General features: G+C 43.5%; 1 protein-coding gene across 3 annotated transcripts in view; it reads left to right on the forward strand.

Annotated features, from left to right (window-relative positions):
• Nucleotides 1-21,364, forward strand: part of itga1 (integrin, alpha 1) — a 75,111-nt gene that overhangs the window by 21,620 nt on the left and 32,127 nt on the right. For all 3 annotated transcript variants that reach the window (XM_071339664.1, XM_071339648.1, XM_071339657.1), the window contains exons 2-10: nucleotides 4,854-4,974; nucleotides 10,120-10,232; nucleotides 12,046-12,134; nucleotides 13,080-13,194; nucleotides 16,213-16,340; nucleotides 18,778-18,926; nucleotides 19,327-19,477; nucleotides 20,739-20,913; nucleotides 21,244-21,317. In XM_071339664.1, coding sequence (XP_071195765.1) covers nucleotides 4,854-4,974; nucleotides 10,120-10,232; nucleotides 12,046-12,134; nucleotides 13,080-13,194; nucleotides 16,213-16,340; nucleotides 18,778-18,926; nucleotides 19,327-19,477; nucleotides 20,739-20,913; nucleotides 21,244-21,317 — 1,115 coding nt within the window. The remainder of the gene's footprint in view (nucleotides 1-4,853; nucleotides 4,975-10,119; nucleotides 10,233-12,045; nucleotides 12,135-13,079; nucleotides 13,195-16,212; nucleotides 16,341-18,777; nucleotides 18,927-19,326; nucleotides 19,478-20,738; nucleotides 20,914-21,243; nucleotides 21,318-21,364) is intronic.

The raw sequence follows: 21,364 nt of genomic DNA on the forward strand, positions 1-21,364 counted from the left end.
AACATTATACACAGACAATGCCTTCATCAAACAACACTGTTTCACGCATCAGTGAACTCAAGCTTACGGACAATGTCAAATGTGATATAGCGAAGCACCTGAGTGAGTTGGGTGCGCAATTACGCAGGTACTTTCCCGAAGCGGACAACACAAACAACTGGATTCGTTATCCCTTTCATGCATGCCTCCAGTCTACTTACCAATATCTGAACAAGAGAGCCTCATCGAAATTGCAACAAGCGGTTCTGTGAAAATTTTATTTCATCAGAAGCCACTGCCAGATTTCTGGATAGGGCTGCGCTCAGAGTTTCTTGCCTTGGCAAATCGCGCTGTTAAGACACTGATGCCCTTTGCAACCACGTACCTATGTGAGAGTGGATTCTCGGCCCTCACTAAAATGAAAACTAAATACAGACACAGACTGTGTGTGGAAAATTATTTAAGACTGAGACTCTCTCCAATACAACCCAACATTGCAGAGTTATGTGCATCCTTTCAAGCTCACTCTTCTCATTAACCTGTGTTGAGTTATTCACAATTTTTGATGAACAAATAACGTTTTATATGTAAGATGGCTAAATAAAGAGCAAAATTATTGATTATTATTATATTATTATTTGTGCCCTGGTCCTATAAGAGCTCTTTGTCACTTCCCACGAGCTGGATTGTGACAAACTCACCCTCATTCTTATGTTTAATAAATGTATCGTATAGTGTGTGTGTGGCAGGCTTACAATGATGGAAATAAACAACATTTGAGGATGCGCTGAATCTGGTGCTAGAGGGGGTACGCATCTGGAGGTTGAATGTTTGAAGGGGTACGGGACTATAAAAAGTTTGGGAACCACTGCTCTACACCATCCAGACCTGAATGTGATCAGTGGAAAAGGCCTCACTAGCTTGAGGCCATCTTGAATCAGCTAAATGAGCAGTGTTTTCTGGCGGGGACGTGGGAGAGGAGGCTTACCTGGCTGGTGTTCCAGTCTCTGCAGTTCTCTCTCTCTCTCTCTCTCTCTCTCTCTCTCTGTCTGTCTCTGTCTCTGTCTCTGTCTCTGTCTCTCTGTCTCTCTCACAATCTCTCTCTGTCTCTCTCTCAACTATGAACTGTACTCATCATTAATCAAATAGATATACAGGGATGGTGACTTTATTTAATACAGGCAGAACGGAAGGTGGAATGGAGAGGAACATTTTATATGATACTGCATCAGCAGCAATATCATATAAAAAAATCCTCCAGTATGTTTCTTGAATTGGCTTGGGCCCTGAGGATGGCCTTTCTTAAACCCTTTACTCCATCAGGACCATGGTTATCCTCTACCACACGCGTGTGTGTCGTTCATTTGGTTCAGATATGTTTGTGTGCCTGGGGGTAGCACTAGGCTGTTAAGCCCTATCACCCTGTAACATGCATTACCACCCTGTGGCCCTATCACCCTGTTACATGCATTTTCACTGTGTGGCCCTATCACTCTGTTACATGCATTACCATCATGTGGCCCTATCACCCTGTTATATGCATTACCACCGTTTGGCCCTATCACCCTGTAACATGCATTAGTGTATTATTTCATTATGGGATGTGTAATGACTTACTTCTCCATCCTGTTCTCAGTGTCCAGACGATGGATCTGAGATTGACTGTTCTGGGAGGCACCTCAGGGTATATCTGTGTCTCTGGCCGTGTCTGTGGCTGCGTCCCATATGGCACCCTATTCCCTATTTAGTGCACTACGTTTGACCAGATCTTTATGGACTCTGTATAGTGCACTACATAGGGAGTAGGGTGCCGATCAGGACACAGCTATGGCTCCTGTTTACAAGCCACATCGGAGATTGCAGAGGAAGCTCATCATGTTTATCTAGCACCCCAAAACGAAGTAGATGCTCCCAAAGGCAACAGGCTGATAATAACCAGCCATGATATCCGTGCTGATGCTCACGGACACATTCAAAGTCAGGACAGGACAGAGATGGTGCAATGAACAGCTCCCTAGAAAAAAAGGTTGCTCCCTAAAATAACAAAGGGCAATGACCCATTTTAACATTTATTTAACTAGGCAAGTCAGTTAAGAACAAATTCTTATTTACAATGACGGCTTACCACGGCCAAACCCGGACGACACTGGTCCAATTGTGCGTCGCCCTATGGGACTCCCAATCACGGCTGGATGTGATTCAGCCTGGATTCAAACCAGGGACTGTAGTGTCACCTCTTGCACTGAGATGCAGTGCCTTAGACCGCTGCGCCACTCGGGAACACGTCCATCCAGTCTGGTCCCGGGGATATAGAGGCATTCATACTCTGGTCCCAGACACATACTGGTTAGGGTATTCAAACTCAGGACTGGACAGAAGTAACCTCGTCCCCAGGCTAATTGTTGACAAAGGAATTGTTGGGGAGGAAGTGTCTGGCTCACTAGACTAGGACAGGAGGTGGTGTATAGAAAACAGAACCTGAATATGACTCACCAAGTCCAGTCTGGTCTTAGGAATGTTCTGTAGTGTAGGGGCATTCATGGAGGTGGTGTATAGAAAACAGAACCTGATTACCATGACCACGTAGGGGCATATGGTCTTGCTCTGGTCTTGCTCTCATAATGCTGTCTAAAACTCAGGACAGGTCAGAGTTGGTGCGAACAGAATGACTCATTTGGAGAAAGGCCAGTGGTGTCCAAGTGGTTGCAGTGTACAGACAGCGTAATACGTTTTAATAAGAGTCCTCTGTAAAAGACCTACAGAATATGCTGCAGACAAAGTAGATGAAGCACTGGAAATGGAAAGTGGCTTGGAAGTCTTACAGTGAGCTTTGAATGGATGGCCTGTGGCTAACTGGCTGCACGTGGACCATTCATATTAACCATGTCTGCTCTGCTCTCTGACACTCAGTACAGTACACTGGTTCTTCTGTCTGCTTCTGTTTGTCTGTGACAAATACATAATCGACCAGTGTTAAGGCTTCCTGCATGGCGCCGTGTCCACCTCCAAGTGTAGCATAAAGTGAATGTGTACTCCCACAGCTGATCTCCATACTGTAGGCATCAGTACAGTATGTTTTTGTGATGTTTGGCTGTGGGATGCTCAGTCCTCATCACTAGAAGACAAGTCTGTGTTGTGTCCAGTATTCATTCTCTGTGTGTTTGGTGGTCTTCGTGTTTTGTCTCTCTCCTCTATTACTCAGTCTCTTGGCCCATGTTGCAGTGCTCTGCTAATCCTCACATCCCCCTCACAAATCCAGGAATTGAATACATTTCTTGGAGGAATTCCATGGCACACTAAAAATGAAAAGTGTCGTTGTTGGCGGAAGCACAATGAGACGTTCAAAGTCTATATTTAGATATTTAGTGGGTCTATAGTTCACAGTAGCTAAATAGCGGACTGGGGAGGTCTGGTGAAGACAGCATTGTCTTGAAGGGGTCAGATGTTAGAGGTCAGAGGAGGCAGAGGGGTCTCTGACAGACAGAACTCTCTTAGCATTCTATGATGACATTCCTCTGTCTTCTATGAACACAGGAAGGGCTCTCTCTTTCTCTCTCTCTCACACTTTCTCTCTCTCACACACTTTCTCTCTCTCTCTCACTTTTCTCTCTCTCTTTCTCTCTCTCTCACTTTCTCTCTCTCTCTCACTTTCTCTCTTTCTTTCTCTCTTTCTCACTTTCTCTTTCTCTCTTTCTCACTCTCAATTCAATTCAATTCAAGGGGCTTTATTAGCATGGGAAACATATGTTAACATTGCCAAAGCAAGTGAGGTAGATAATATACAAAAGTGAAATAAACAATAAAAATGAACAGTAAACATTACACTCACAGAAGTTCCAAAATAATAAAGGCATTACAAATGTCATATAATGTATATATACAGTTGTAACGATGTACAAATGGTTAAAGTACAAAGGGGAAAATAAAGACGCATTAATATGGGTTGTATTTACAATGGTGTTTGTTCTTCACTTGTTGACCTTTTCTTGTGGCAACAAGTCACAAATCTCTCTCTCTCTCTCTCTACAGTGGTTATGATTTCCTTATAGTACGTCCATCTCACTGCCTTCTGTATTCTATACGGGTCAATTCGAAATGCTTTATTGGCATGACAAACATTACATTTGTATTGCGAAGGCAACAAAACACAAGTAAAAACCCTATTTAGGAACATGTAAGATATGCAGGGGGATATCCTGATCCACCCATGGAACTTGTAATAACAAAATGGTGCTAATAGTGGGAAAAGTGAGCCGTTTTTCATCCTGCATTTCTGCAGCTGACTTTTCAGTGCTTGTAGTTTGTGTAACATATTGTGTAAATATTGATGGTTTAGATTTTTCCTGCTTGCCAATAACTTCTCTGTAAATATGAGGGAAGATCATTGACACTGCAATATTTGACCAAAATGACATTTCTATCTCATTATCATATCATTTTTGGGTAATAATTACGTACCTTACTGTGATTGTTTTCAATTAAAATGGTCAAAAAGGAACAATAATAGCTTCTTAGCAAAGAGCAATTTCTCAAGCAAGAATTTAGCTAGTTCTGTCTGGGAGTGGTCTGAGTGGGGAGGGGAACACTGAAAACTAGCTGTTATTGGCAGAGAGGTCTCTCTTTCTTTTTTGGTCTACTAACTGATTTACCTCCTGGTGATGTCACCATGGAATGCCAAAACTCCATCCCAACAAAACAGGCTTAAATTTCAGGCGGTCTTTTCAAACAGCTGTTACACTAAAATGGCATTATCATAATTTTCAGAACCTCATAGTGTTAAAACTCATGAAAATCACGTTTTTGACTGCATCTAGATCTTTTCTCAAATAAAAGTGTTTGTTTTCTCTGTAGTAACAACAGTTCTTTTCTTGCAGTGTTGCTACCGTGTGTGTTGTCATTTAACGTGGATGACAAGAATGGGGAGACTTTCAATGGTCCGCTGGAGGACATGTTTGGATACTCAGTCCAGCAGTTTGAGAACAGTGAGGGGAAGTGGTGAGTCCATTCGTGTTATCATCCACAAGACCTGGGTTCACATAGTGTCTGTTTTCTTTCAAATACTTTAGCTGCACTTGATTAAGCTTGCCTGGTTCCATGGAATCAATGAAATAGTCCCAAAAGTTTAAACAGCAAACGCAGCCCAACTGGCATTCCAGACAGGCTCAATAAAACACTGAAAGTATTTAAAGAGAAAACAAATACTATTTGAACCCAGGTCTATTTGAACCCACTCTAACACTTGTCACTGGCCATGTCTGAATACCCATACTTGCGTTCTAAGTAGTAACATTTTAGGTATGCGAAAATAGAACGTTGGGTATGTGACATCTCGATAATCGAGTATGCTTTCAATTGCAGGATGTTATACTAATTTAGATGATTTCGGCTTTTCATTGAGTAGAATTCACTGCACACTTTTGAGGAAGGGAATGGGCTTTCCAGACTCACCTGTGTTTGACAGCAGCTTATCATCAGCTGATAATGAGATAAGAGGACGCTCTTTAATAAATGTAACGAATAGCGTGCACATTGGATAACACATTCTCATGATGGGTGAGCCTAGTGCGTTATTTGTTGCTCACTGTATTCGTTTTTGACTAACTGCTTTCCAAAAAATGATGTAGTACGATTAGTACACACACAGTATGTAGTTTTAGTAAGTAGTAGGCAAGACAGATATCAGACAAGGCCACTGTCTTTTTCCACTTATCTCTCCTGCCTTGTGGTTGAAATCAGTCAGTACTGGTAGTTGGGGTTGGGGTCAATTCCATTTAAATTCCAATCAATTCAAGAAGTACACTGAAATTCCAATTCTAAATCTCTTCAATGAATTTCAATGAGGAACATTTTCACTTGGAATTGGAATTTGGGTTAGTTTCTGAATTGACTGGAATTTAAATGGAATTGACCCCAACCCTGACAGTAGTTTGGTGTCCTGTTAGCTGAACAAGTTCAACATTGAGATACAGTATCTTGCAATACCGATTGCAATCATATCGTGACTTATGTGTCCCTCCCTGTAAATTTGACAATTTCATAATTTTTTCCTTTATAGAGAAATTAACATATTGAACATACAGGATTTTGTAATAATAAAATTGGTATGTAAAGAAAAGAGAAACAAAAAGAGGTTGTTCTACACCCCCAACTCCCCATCCCATTCCCGCTTGTATCAGTTAGGCCTGCAGCCTAACACCGTCTGTCTCATATAAAGAGTCCCTCCCTCCGCCTGTTAAGTGAACACAACCTACCAGAGTATCCACTCAGCCCGCCAGTAAAGACACCGTGAAACCATGATCCCTCTCTTAATTGGTCAAAGAACACATATTTACATGCTAGTAAACTACGTCTGCCCCCCTTTAGAGAAAGGTACTGTTCCCTCAGACAGAGAGAGACAGTCGGCCCCTATAGTTCTCCTACGGAGGCCCTGACAGTGTGAGCCTCTGGGTGTGTCCTAAATGGCACCCTATTCCCTACACAGTACACTACTACCTAAATAGGGAATAGGGGGGCATTTGGGACTCAACCTCTAACTAGCTAACTATCCCCATACATTCAGCTGGAATGGGCTTATTAAACTCATATGGAACCAGTTACAGTAATTCAGTCCTTCTCAATCAGCAGGAGCAGCTGTGATGAGGAACGATGAACGATCCCACAGCTTTCTTCTTTTACAGAGTTCATGTAGAGAATTCCCTGATGGCTCCAGTTACTCTCACGTGTACACAGATAGAAACCACTGTATAAGAGTGACGAGGGCAAGTTATGTGTTTGTTCCAATATCCACACTTGCATACCACTTGAAGGCATGTTTACACTTGGAATTTCACCCAAAGATCATGTTAAAGCAAGACCTGATAGTTCCAGTTACTTTCTAGTGCACAAATACTACACATGCTAACATACCATACCATAGAATGCATGCCTGACACTAGTTTCATTTTAAGACATATGCTAGCAGTATGTGTTGATATTGGAGCAGAGCCTTGATTGGGCTGATAATTTACACAAACCTCCCTTAAAGTCAGAGAGAGAGAGAGAGAAAGGGAGAGAGAGTGAGAGAGAGAAAGAGAGAGAAATTGTGCCTAGATGCCTACGTTACTTAACCTGGGTTACTGTAGATGTGAGGTCAGTGATCTTAACCTGGGTTACTGTAGATGTGAGGTAAGTGATCTTAACCTGGGTTACTGTAAATATGAGGTGTGTGATCGTAACCTGGGTTACTGTAGGTGTGAGGTGAGTGAGCTTAACCTGGGTTACTGTAGGTGAGTGATGATTCACAGATGGAATGGCACCATTAGACACCTCTCACTCAAAGCAAGGGCGAGGTCAGTGTGCTAGGTCAGTGTGCTAGGCCAGTGTGCTAGGTCAGTGTGCTAGGTCAGTGTGCTAGGTCAGTGTGCTAGGTCAGTGTGCTAGGTCAGTGTGCTAGGACAGTGTGTTAGGTCAGTGTGCTAGGTCAGTGTGCTAGGACAGCTAGGACAGTGTGTTAGGTCAGTGTGCTAGGACAGTGTGCTAGGTCAGTGTGCTAGGACAGTGTGCTACGACAGCTAGGTCGGTGAGCTAGGTCAGTGTGCTAGGTCAGTGTGCTAGGACAGTGTGCTAGGTCAGTGTGTTAGGTCAGTGTGCTAGGACAGCTAGGACAGTGTGCTAGGTCAATGTGCTGGACAGTTAGGACAGTGTGCTAGGTCAGTGTGCTAGGACAGTGTGCTAGGACAGCTAGGTCAATGTGCTAGGTCAGTGTGCTAGGACAGTGTGCAATGACAGCTAGGTCAGTGAGCTAGGTCAGTGTGCTAGGACAGTGTGCTAGGACAGCTAGGACAGTGTGCTAGGTCAATGTGCTGGACAGTTAGGACAGTGTGCTAGGTCAGTGTGCTAGGACAGTGTGCTAGGACAGTGTGCTAGGTCAGTGTGCTAGGACAGTGTGCTAGGACAGTGTGCTAGGTCAGTGTGCTAGGTCAGTGTGCTAGGTCAGTGTGCTAGGACAGTGTGTTAGGTCAGTGTGCTAGGTCAGTGTGCTAGGACAGTGTGCTTTGTCAGTGTTCTCGGGTCAATGTGCTAGGACAGCTAGGACAGTGTGCTAGGTCAGTGTGCTAGGTCAGCTAGGATAGTGTGCTAGGTCAGTGTGCTAGGTCAGTGTGCTAGGTCAGTGTGCTAGGTCAGTGTGCTAGGTCAGTGTGCTAGGACAGTGTGCTAGGTCAGTGTGCTAGGTCAGTTAGGACAGTGTGCTAGGTCAGTGTGCTAGGTCAGTTAGGACAGTGTGCTAGGTCAGTTAGGACAGTGTGCTAGGTCAGTGTGCTAGGTCAGTGTGCTAGGTCAGTGTGCTAGGTCAGCTAGGATAGTGTGCTAGGACAGTGTGCTAGGTCAATGTGCTAGGACAGTTAGGACAGTGTACTATGTCCGTGTGCTAGGTCAGTGTGCTAGATCAGTGCGCTAGGATAGTGTGCTAGAACAGTGTGTTTTGTCAGTGTGCTAGTTCAGCCAGGTCAGTGTGCTAGGACAGCCAGGTCAGTGTGCTAGGACAGCTAGGACAGTGTGCTAGGTCAGTGTGCTAGGTCAGTGTGCTAGGTCAGTGTGCTAGGTCAGTGTGCTAGATCAGTGTGCTAGGTCAGTGTGCTATGACAGCTAGGACAGTGTGCTAGGTCAGTGTGCTATGACAGCTAGGACAGTGTGCTAGATCAGTGTGCTAGGTCAGTGTGCTAGGTCAGTGTGCTAGGACAGCTAGGTCAGTGTGCTATGACAGCTAGGACAGTGTGCTAGATCAGTGTGCTAGGTCAGTGTGCTAGGTCAGTGTGCTAGGTCAGTGTGCTAGGACAGCTAGGTCAGTGTGCTAGGACAGTGTGCTAGGTCAGTATGCTAGGACAGTGTGCTAGGTCAGTGTGCTAGGTCAGTGTGCAAGGACAGTGTGCTAGGACAGCTAGGTCAGTGAGCCAGGTCAGTGTGCTAGGACAGTGTGCTAGGACAGTGTGCTAGGTCAGTGTGCTAGGACAGCTAGGACAGTGTGCTAGGTCATTGTGCTAGGTCAGTGTGCTAGGACAGCTAGGACAGTGTGCTAAGTCAGTGTGCTAGGACAGCTAGGACAGTGTGTTAGGACAGTGTGCTTGGTCAGTGTGCTAGGTCAGTGTGTTAGGACAGTGTGCTTGGTCAGTGTGCTAGGTCAGTGAGCTAGGTCAGTGTGCAAGGTCAGTGTGCAAGGTCAGTGTGCTAGGACAGTGTGCTAGGTCAGTGTGCTAGGACAGTGTGCTAGGACAGCTAGGTCAATGTGCTAGGTCAGTGTGCTAGGACAGTGTGTGCTAGGACAGTGTGCTAGGACAGCTAGGTCAGTGTGCTAGGTCAGTGTGCTAGGACAGTTAGGTCAGTGTGCTAGGACAGTGTGCTAGGACAGTGTGCTAGGACAGTGTGCTAGGTCAGTGTGCTTGGACAGAGTTCTAGGTCAGTGAGGGTCAGGCACAGATGTCTTTACAGTATGTAACTGTAGCTGTGAGATCTGAGATGATTACAGCTTTCTCTCTCTCAGATGGCTGTGTGTGTGTGTGTGTGTGTGTGTGTGTGTGTGTGTGTGTGTGTGTGTGTGTGTGTGTGTGTGTGTGTGTGTGTGTGTGTGTGTGTGTGTGTGTGTGTGTGTGTGTGTGTGTGTGTGTGTGTGTGTGTGTGTGTGTGTGTGTGTGTGTGTGTGTGTGTTCCTCTGCTGGCTCCCTCTTTAGGTGATCAGGGGCCATTAGGAGGGTGGAATGTTAATTAGCGGACTGTTTACATGCTAGCAGATAACTAGCATAGTTTAGACTCGTATCCTACTCAAAAGATTTCTGAGAGAGAACCAAGCCCAGCTGGAGTTTGTTATTGCACTCAGCTAACAAGCTGTATTGCAACGCAGAGTGTGGGTTACTCACTCAGAACATGTAAACATAGTAATGATGAGTAAACATCGTAGGCCTAATTGTTCAAATGTATACTTTCCACGGCACTTTTTCAGATACATTTTCTTATAAAGTGTTTTGTTAGTGAGAAAACCAAAAATTCAAGCCCTGGTCATGAGGTGATCTCCAGTTGTTGCTTACAATGTCACCAAATCCTGTCAAATTTATGGTGGCTGGGGTATGGAATAGTCTGCTAACCTCTCTCCTCTGTCTCTCTTAAAAGGGTGCTGATTGGTTCTCCCCTGGCCGGCCAGCCAGCCAAACGGACTGGAGATGTCTACAAATGCCGTGTGGGTCAAGGACCAAACCCTAAATGTATCAAACTGGAGCTGCCTGGTGAGAACGTGTGTGTGTGTGTGTGTGTGTGTGTGTGTGTGTGTGTGTGTGTGTGTGTGTGTGTGTGTGTGTGTGTGTGTGTGTGTGTGTGTGTGTGTGTGTGTGTGTGTGTGTGTGTGTGTGTGTGTGTGTGTGTGTCTGCATGTGTGTGTTTTAACTATCCTTGTGAGGTCAAGTATAGTAAAACAAGGAAAACTCTGACAACTGGGGACATTTCGCCGGTCCCCACAAGGAAAGAGGCTATTTTAGGCTTACGGGTTAGGTTTAGGGTTAAGGTTACAACTAGGGTTAGGGTTACAATTAGGGTTAGGATTACAATTAGGGTAAGGGTTAGGGGTTAGGTTTAAGTTTGGTGTTAGGTTAAGGGTTAGGGTAGGATAGTTACACAAACGTGTGTGTGTGTGTTTTCATTTGCATATGTGCGCACGTGTGTGTGTATTTATGTGTCAATGAAACTGCGTTATTGATCCTCCAGTTGTTAGCACTAGCTGATCCAGTTGTTAGCACTAGCTGATCTAAGGCATAGCCTCTAATATTGTATGGTGTGCTGCTCTGGTCTGGGACTCCCTGCCTCCCTCCCTCCCTGGCAATGTGCTGGACAGGACGTGACAGCAGCACGACAGCAGAACAGGAAGACACTACATAAACAGGATTTTAATGTCTCTTCTCATCCACTCACAACTGTATTATCATTAACTAACCAGATAACCCATATGACTCCACTCCACTGCTTCATGCTTCAGCTTCTGGCCTTCTAATGACGCTGACTCAATACTGAACAAGGTTGGGGTCAATTCCATTTCAGTAAAGTAAATTAAGGAAGGAAACGCCATTGACTGAAATTAAATGGATTTGACACCAAGCCTGATCCTGACTCACTTCCAGCAGGCAAGGTTTATTATTGATTTCATTGAACATTTATTGAACTAGGAAAGTCACTTAATTAAGAACAAATTCTTATTTTACAATGACGGACTACCCCGGTCAAACCCTCACCTAACCCGGACGACGCTTGGCCAATTGTGCGCTGCCCCATGGGTTGAGCTTAGTAGGATTACTAAATCAATTTAATGGAATTTAATCAATTACATTTGGGGTACATGATATAATTTTAAATATATTTAACATGAACATTATCTGTTGTTTTGGTATCTGTAGAAAATGCATTGTTTATGTATAACCTGCTAAAGGTTGTAAGAGATAAGGATATCTGTCCTCCACATGACAATCTGGTCATATACAGTGCCAGTCTTACAATGGCTGTATTGTCCTATAGCTGGATGGCCGCTTTGTTCTGCAGCCACTGGAGGTGATGTGAATTATGTGAATATGAGAATACCTACAGAGAGAAAGTACATAATGAGAGTAGCCTACATGATTACTGATGAGATGACTTTAAAAAAACGCTGCTAGACAGAGATCACATGTAATTATACATAGAGGATATACCATTTAGCAGACACGTTCACCCTAACAGGCTTACAACAGAGAGCATGCATACATTTGAGTATCTGTGAGCCCAGCTGGAATCAAAACCCACAACCCTGGCATAGCTAGAGTCATGCTCTTACCAGACTACAGTATTTATGCTGGAAAACAAAATATGAAGACTGTAGAGATAGATCATAGCTCAAGTAATGAACGATCCTATAAATAACTACATGTCAATAGTGCACATTGTTAAAAGTGAAGTCCGGAGGGGTTCAAGAGGGGCTTGAGGGTTGGTCTGTCTGTCTTTCTATGGGAAAATGATACAGGAATTTGAGCAGCTGTTTTTTCTTTCTTTCACTGACTTTATTCCATATTTTCCCAGAAAACACAACAATTCCTAACTTACACGAAGTCAAGGAAAACATGACCATGGGAACGACGTTGGTTACCAACCCTCAAGGAGGCTTTCTGGTAAGAGGACACTTGACAATGTAGATGTCAGCCCTGGACTGCAAGAGCCAGTGGACTGTACAGTTGTTACTGTATGGAGAGCTGACATATACATTACACACACTGTACAGTTGTTACTATATGTAGAGCTGACATATACATTACACACACTGTACAGTTGTTACTATATGTAGAGCTGACATATACATTACACACACTGTACAGTTGTTACTGTATGTAGAGCTGACATAAACATTACACACACTGTACAGTTGTTACTATATGTAGAGCTGACATATAGTATACTGTAAACAAAACAGATTCATCAATACTGGTTTGAGTCGTAAACTGCTAAATCCCTCATATGTAGAGTTGGGGAGTAAACTGTAGGAAAACACTAAGGACATAATCTGGAAGAGTTATAGTATTAAAGTAATTCCATTTTACAAATTTTGTTTGCAATTGCAGACCCCCATCTCCCTCTCTCTCTCTAACTCTCTGTCTGTCTGTCTGTCTGTCTGTCTGTCTGTCTGTCTGTCTGTCTGTCTGTCTGTCTGTCTGTCTGTCTGTCTGTCTGTCTGTCTGTCTGTCTGTCTGTCTGTCTGTCTGTCTGTCTGTCTGTCTCTCTCTCACTCTGAATGGGTCTGAGTATTTATAATGATGACATTATAAGAGATTAATTACAAGGCCCGGGTCTGACCAGAACTTTCCCCTCTGCCTTTTACTGGGCTTATACCTCACTGCTCATATAAGGACTGTTGAATAGAGAGTCTTAACCAATCAGATCATGTACTTCAGAGATACAGTTACTTTGAGTCCAAATTAAACACCTTAACCCGGTGTGTGTGTGTTTGTGTGCATTTCCTATTGGGCTAAGAGTTAAGGTTTTTCCTGTGGCAAACCCTGTTTCAGATCCCGCCGTGACAAGTGTGTGTGTGTGCGCACGTGTGTGCTCTTGTCTTCCAGGCCTGTGGTCCCCAGTACGGCTACATGTGTGGTCAGCAGACGTACATCTCTGGGGTCTGTACCAACGTCAGCTCAACCTTCCAGGTGCTCAACTCTATCGCCCCGGCTGTGCAAGGTACAAGTTCACCCTAACTCTAGCTAGACGACAGTACCCCTCGCACTCCTCCCTTTACACACAGAAACAACTACACTGTTAAGTTTAGGCATTCCTTCCAATTGGTTAAGTTAATGGTTAAGGTTTGGGATTGGGTTAGGGTTATTAAACACATGACCCTCGGAGCCGGAGTTCGCGGCTTACGCCCATCTGCCATCCTGATCCACAGCACCCTAGCAAAACCCAAGCCTACTTGATGGTAATTACATCGCGCTCAACGCTGCCCCTAGTGGCGGGTTTTGAAGGCGTCTCTCAATGTCCTTAAGACATGGATGGACGTCTAATTTCGAAGTCAATCTTGAGCAACCGTGCTGCTACACCCTCTATTCCTCTCAACATCCCTCCACCCCAAGGCACAGAACACAGAATACAGAACACAGAACACATTTTAATGTTGTTGTCATGTTGTGTTGATACCATGCTGTTCTGTCATGTTGTGTTGATACCATGCTGTTTTGTCATGTTATGTTGATACCATGCTGTTTTGTCATGTTATGTTGATACCATGCTGTTTTGTCATGTTGTGTTGATACCATGCTGTTTTGTCATGTTGTGTTGATACCATGCTGTGTTGTCATGTTGTGTTGATACCATGCTGTGTTGTCATGTTGTGTTGATACCATGCTGTTTTGTCATGTTGTGTTGATACCATGCTGTGTTGTCATGTTGTGTTGATACCATGCTGTGTTGTCATGTTGTGTTGATACCATGCTGTGTTGTCATGTTGTGTTGATACCATGCTGTGTTGTCATGTTATGTTGATACCATGCTGTTTTGTCATGTTGTGTTGATACCATGCTGTGTTGTCATGTTATGTTGATACCATGCTGTTTTGTCATGTTATGTTGATACCATGCTGTTTTGTCATGTTATGTTGATACCATGTTGTTTTGTCATGTTGTGTTGATACCATGCTGTTTTGTCATGTTGTGTTGATACCATGCTGTGTTGTCATGTTATGTTGATACCATGTTGTTTTGTCATGTTATGTAGATACCATGCTGTTTTGTCATGTTGTGTTGATACCATGCTGTTTTGCTGTTATGTTGTTGTCTTAGGTCTCTCTTTATGTAGTGTTGTGTCTCTCTTGTTGTGATGTGTGTTTTGTTCTATATTTATATTGTATTTATTTATTTATTTGAATCCCAGGCCACCGTCCCCGCAGAATGCCTTTTGCCTTTTGGTAGGCCGTCATTGTAAATAAGAATGAGTTTTTAACTGACTTGCCTAGTTAAATGAAGGTTAAATAAAAAATTATAAATAAAACACAGACCAGAGAAACACTATCCCTCAAACCTCTACTCACCATCTCTCTCCACCCCGCCCCAACACTCTCCATTCCTCTCTGAGCATCCCTCCACTCCCACACCTCAGAGCCACGTGGCCAGAGAGAGACATCACTTGTGTACATAAGAACATTCCGCTTAGCGTAAACTACTATCCGGTCTCTCAACTCCCCCATGCATGCCCAAGTTAGGACCGAGTTTAGTGAGTTGTCATCTCTGTCTTCTCTCCACACTGAGGGATCAGTGAGTGAGGGTAAACAGTACAGTGAACTCCACAGCTCCTCACCACTCTGTAGTTTTAGGCACAGTAATGGACATGAATTCTAAGTGGGTTCTAATGTAGCCTGTGAATGTGTTTCAATATCCATACCAGCATACCACTTAAAAGGCATGTCCATTACATTACTTATAAAATATAAGTAAAAAATATTTTTACAGGTCTTAGAGGGACTAGATGGGAGAGCTGTGTTGTAGCATTCTCCCTCTCTTCACCTCTCTCCTCCTCTCCACCTCACTCCACCTCTCTCCACCTCTCTCCACCTCACTCCTCCTCTCTCCACCTCTCTCCACCTCACTCCTCCTCTCTCCACCTCTCTCCACCTCACTCCTCCTCTCTCCTCCTCTCTCCACCTCTCTCCACCTCTCTCCTCCTCTGTCCACCTCACTCCTCCTCTCTCCACCTCTCTCCACCTCACTCCTCCTCTCTCCTCCTCTCTCCACCTCTCCACCTCTCTCCACCTCACTCCTCCTCTCTCCACCTCACTCCTCCTTTCTCCACCTCACTCCTCCTCTCTCCATCTCTCTTCACCTCACTCCTCCTCTGTCCATCTCACTCCACCTCACTCCTCCTCTCTCCACCTCTCTCCACCTCACTCCTCCTCTCTCCACCTCTCTTCACCTCTCTCCTCCTCTGTCCACCTCACTCCTCCTCTCTCCACCTCTCTCCTCCTCTGTCCACCTCACTCCTCCTCTCTCCACCTCACACCTCCTCTCTCCCCCTCTCTCCCTCTCACTCCTCCTCTCTCCACCTCTCTCCACCCCTCTCCACCTCACTCCTCCTCTCTCCACCTCTCTTCACTCTCTTCACCTCTCTCCACCTCACTCCTCCTCTCTCCACCTCTCCACCTCTCTCCTCCTCTCTCCACCTCTCTTCACCTCTCTCTCCTCCTCTCTCCACCTCTCTCCACCTCACTCCTCCTCTCTCCACCTCTCTCCTCCTCTCTCCACCTCTCCATCTCTCTCCACCTCTCTTCACCTCTCTCCACCTCACTCCTCTCTCCACCTCTATCCTCCTCTCTCCATCTTTCTCCTCTCTCCACCTCTCTCCATCTCTCTCCACAGCACAAACCAACTATTTAATGCATTTATTGTCAAAACTGTTGTCAACTGTCAACTATAGTTTAAACAATAATGTACAAAACACACATGTAATATTCTTTAATGGACTTACATTTACATTTAAGTCATTTAGCAGACGCTCTTATCCAGAGCGACTTACAAATTGGAAAGTTCATACATATTCATCCTGGTCCCCCCGTGGGGAATGAACCCACAACCCTGGCGTTGCAAGCGCCATGCTCTACCAACTGAGCCACACGGGACTTCTACATTGTATGTGATATGTGATACTGTATATTGGTTGTGTTACACCAATAATAACTGCCCCATTATTTGAACCCCTCTTGTGTTGCAGAGTGTGCCAAAGAGCTTGACATTGTCATGGTTCTTGACGGCTCCAACAGTATCTGGCCCTGGACCAGCATCATTGAATTCCTGGTCAAGTTTCTGAAGAATATCGAAATTGGAGCTAAACTGTCCCAGGTGATTTCTCCTTTCAGTACACTAGAAAACATGGGTAACACCTTAGATGAAGGTCCACTTTGTCACTGTAGAAGAACCATTTATGGTTCCAAACAGGTAGAACATTTTCATCAAAGAACCCTTTAAGAACCCAGTATCAACTACTCTGGCCCATGAATGAGAGAGGGATAGAAGGCTAGGATAGAGGAATAGAGTAAAGAATAGAGGAATAGAAGGTTGGGATTGAGGGTAGAATAGAGAATAGAGGGATAGAACGTTATGAAATAGGATAGAATAGAGAATAGAGGAATATAAGGTTGATATAGCGGATAGAATAGAGAATAGAGGAATAGAAGGTTAGGATAGAGGATAGAATAGAGAATAGAGGAATAGAATGTTAGGATAGAGGATAGAATAGAGAATATAGGGATAGAATGTTAGGATAGAGGATAGAATAGAGAATAGAGGAATAGAAGGTTAGGATAGAGGATAGAATAGAGAATATAGGGATAGAATGTTAGGATAGAATAGAGAATAGAGGGATAGAAGTTTAGGATAGAGGATAGAATAGAGAAGAGGAATAGAAGGTTAGGATTGAGGATAGAATAGAGAATAGAGGGATAGACAGTTAGGATAGAGGATAGAATAGAGAATAGAGGAATAGAAGGTTAGGATAGAGGATAGAGTAGAGAATATAGGGATATAATGTTAGGATAGAGGATAGAATAGAGAATAGAGGAATAGAAGGTTAGGATAGAGGATAGAATAGAGAATAGAGGAATAGAAGGTTGGGATAGAGGATAGAATAGAGAATAGAGGAATAGAAGATTAGGATAGAGGATAGAATAGAGAATAGAGGGATGGAATGTTAGGATAGAGGATAGAATGGAGAATAGAGGAATAGAAGGTTAGGATAGAGGATAGAATAGAGAATAGAGGAATAGAAGATTAGGATAGAGGATAGAATAGAGAATAGAGGGATGGAATGTTAGGATAGAGGATAGAATAGAGAATAGAGGGATAGAAGGTTAGGATAGAGGATAGAATAGAGAATAGAGGAATAGAAGATTAGGATAGAGGATAGAATAGAGAATAGAGGGATGGAATGTTAGGATAGAGTATAGAATAGAGAATAGAGGGATAGAAGGTTAGGATAGAGGATAGAATAGAGAATAGAGGAATAGAAGGTTAGGATAGAGGATAGAATCAAGAATAGAGGAATAGAAGGTTAGGATAGAGGATAGAATAGAGAATAGAGGAATAGAAGATTAGGATAGAGGATAGAATAGAGAATAGAGGAATAGAAGGTTAGGATAGAGGATAGAATAGAGAATAGAGGAATAGAAGGTTAGGATAGAGGATATAATAGAGAATAGAGGGATAGAAGTTTAGGATAGAGGATAGAATAGAGAATAGAGGAATAGAAGGTTAGGATAGAGGATAGAATAGAGAATAGAGGAATAGAAGGTTGGGATAGAGGATAGAATAGAGAATAGAGGAATAGAAGGTTGGGATAGAGGATAGAATAGAGAATAGAGGAAGGAAATAGAGAGGATATAAAGAACCACCAGCTCATTAACCTCATAAACTGGGTTGTCACATTCTACTGATAAACTGGGTCGTCACATTCTACTGATAAACTGGGTCGTCACATTCTACTGATAAACTGGGTCGTCACATTCTACTGATAAACTGGTTCGTCACATTCTACTGATAAACTGGGTCGTCACATTCTACTGATAAACTGGGTCGTCACATTCTACTGATAAACTGGGTCGTCACGTTCTACTGATAAACTGGGTCGTCACGTTCTACTGATAAACTGGGTCGTCACATTCTACTGATAAACTGGGTCGTCACATTCTACTGATAAACTGGGTCGTCACGTTCTACTGATGCAATTCACTATCTTCTCATTATTTAACAGCGTAGTATGTCACCGTCTTGCTTTTGAGTTCTATGATTATTGTGATCATCTATTCATTGTTCATTAGTCTCACAATAACCACTGTTAAATCATCATCCATACTGTTATTAGTTTAATGTCCAAAGGCATTATGTAGAGATTCCTCTTCAGAATACCCCGGACCCTGGAGAGGAGCTGGTTCACAGTGGTTTAGTTTAATGGTGAAATAACCATTTTCCTCTGTGCGGCGCTGGAAAATATTGTCCTATGAAGTTCTCCCTTTGTAGATCCCATATTCCATAGCCGGATAAGTATCCTCCCTGCTTTATAAAGAGAATGACATCACATTAGAATCACCAGACCAAACCACAAATACTCCCAAACCAGACTGTCTCGGAGCATTGAAGTGTGTCACATGAAGGGACAGTTAGAAAAGAGGGAATTGGAGAGAGTGAGATGTGGGTAAAGGAGGTTGAAGGGAAGAGAGTGAGTAAGATGAAATGAGTATTTGAGTGAGTGTCCGTCTGTCTGAATATAAGATTTCTGTTCCAGGTGGGCATTGTGTCGTATGGAGAGGAAGTCACTCACAATGTCAACCTCAGCCAGTTTGATACCACTCAATCCCTCCTGGCCAAAGTGGAGAAACTTCCCCAGCAAACAGGTTTCAAGACTATGACCGCCCTGGGAATTGACACTGCAAGGTACAGTACAACAGTAAACCAGGGTTGTCTGGTCCAGTTTAGTCCTGCTCAATTTACTTCAATTCCACTTAATTGAATTGAGTTCAGTTGAATGTTCCAATCAGTTAATTAAGCATGTCTATTTCTTGTACTGTGTGAAGTGAGTGAAAATGAATGAAGTATTTTCAAGGTGTTGCTCTCTCTTAATGTCTCGAATTAATGGGTGTTTGCGTCATAGATATACAATTAAATTAAATATTGTAATGCCTAATGGTTTGTGTGTCCTGAACGCGGAAACACACTTTTTCCTTTGTTGTACTAGATAAAATGCTATTTTTCACATCTCATGATCACAGGGATGTCACTACTTATGCCATGACCTTTGACATTTGACCTCTGATCGACCCTGTTGTCCCTTCAGGAAAGAGGCCTTCACTGTGGAGCGAGGGGCGCGGCCGGGGGTCAAGAAGGTCATGATAATTGTGACGGACGGAGAGTCACATGACTTTTATAACCTCGACAAAGTCATCAAAGAATGTGAGGAGGACGATATCGAGAGGTTCGGTATCGCTGTGAGTATGAGGCCATCTCAAAAGTGTAAGGCCATAATACCTCAATAACCACAATACCTCATCCATCATATTCCTCACCTCAGTGAGAGCAGAGCTGTAACAGACCTTGTAGTCAGGACAAGCTCACATCCAGGTCCTTTGACATACTTCAAATAAACACACCATCATCACCTATTTTAGATGGTTCGCTAGCTTGGTGCAGGCAGGATAAGGGTTGCAAAACTTTCCCAAAATGCCCAGGTTTTCCAGAAATCCTGGAATCAGGAGAGAATAAGCAGGAAGGGAATCCTCTAACTGGGAATTTTCCAGCCGCGGCAGGACCAGGGTTATGGGTTCAAGTCCTATTTCTTACATGGACCACATTCTGTACACTGAGTATACCAAACATTAGGAACACCTTCCTAATATTGAGTAGCACCCCCCTCCTTTTGCCCTCAGAACAGCCTCAGTTCATCAGGGCATGGTCTCTACACGTGTTTTCCACTGGAATACTGGCCCATGTTGACTCCAATGCTTCCCACAGTTGGGTCAAGTTGGCTGGATGTCCTTTGGGTGGTGGACCATTCTTGATACACACAGGAGACTGTTGAGCGTGAAAAACAGCAGCGTTGCAGTTCTTGACACAAACCGGTGTGACTGGCACCTTATACCCGAGTGGGCTCCCGAGTGGACTCCCGAGTAGCGCAGCAGTCTAAGGAACTGCATCTCAGTGCTAGAGGCGTCACTACATACACCCTGGTTTGAATCCAGACTGTATCACAACCGGTCATGATTGGGAGTCCCATAGGGCGGCACACAATTGGCCCAGCGTTGTCCGGGTTTGGCCGGTGTAGGCCGTCATTGTAAATAAGAATTTGTTCTTATTTTAAAGGTTAAATTATCTTAAAGGTTAAATAAATAAAAAATACCATACCTCGTTTAAAGACACTTAAATGTTTTGTCTTGCCCATTCACCCTCTGATTGGCACACATACACAATCCATGTCTCAATTGTCTCAAGGCTTAAAAATCCTTCTTTAACCTGTCTCCTCCCCTTCATCTACACTGATTGAGGTGGATTTAACAGGTGACATCAATAAGCGATCATAGCTTTCACCTGGATTCACCTGGTCAGTCTATGTCATGGAAAGAGCAGGTGTTCTTAATGTTTTGTATACTCGGTATATATTAAGTACTGTTTCTCAGACTTGATATCGTCATTGAAAATGTAGGATAAATAAATAAATGTTTAGATAAATAAAACATAAATATATGTTTTTAGGTGCTTGGTGATTACAACAGGAACAACAGAAGCATCAAGGAGGTGAAGAAATTCATTGAGGAGATCCAGTCGATCTCCAGCGATCCTGTGGGAGATCACTTCTTCAACGTGTCGGATGAGTTTGCCTTGCTGAACATCGTAGATGCCCTGGGCAGCAGGATCTTTGCCTTGGAGGGTAGGATGACTCCCTCATTAATCACGTTCTATGTTTGAACTCGGTGATAAAAATGGCAGTGTTAATTCTCACCTACTCACTATAGCACATCATCATTCAATAAGCACCATCAATACTACTGACCCAAAAAGCCAAGGCATTTCTGGGTCAGGGCGACAGTACTTGAAGCCCAATGCTAACCTCTACACTAGATTTCCTCCTCTCTACAGGCCTAAATACTGGTGAAATTGATCAGATTCATATCATCTCTACATGGTCTTTAATACCCATTGTGATAACAAGACCATGTAATAATGTAATAACCGATCAATGTGAATGTCCTTTCCACAGCAACGTCAGGTAACTACACCTCGTCTTTTGAGATGGAGATGTCCCAGGCTGGATTTAGTGCCCACACCTCTAAAGTAAGTCTGTTTCTATCTCTGCTTTCCTTTCCTCTGTCCTACTAACT

This window comes from Salvelinus alpinus, chromosome 1 (assembly GCF_045679555.1).
Source record: "Salvelinus alpinus chromosome 1, SLU_Salpinus.1, whole genome shotgun sequence".
In the NCBI taxonomy this organism is placed as follows: Eukaryota; Metazoa; Chordata; class Actinopteri; order Salmoniformes; family Salmonidae; genus Salvelinus; species Salvelinus alpinus.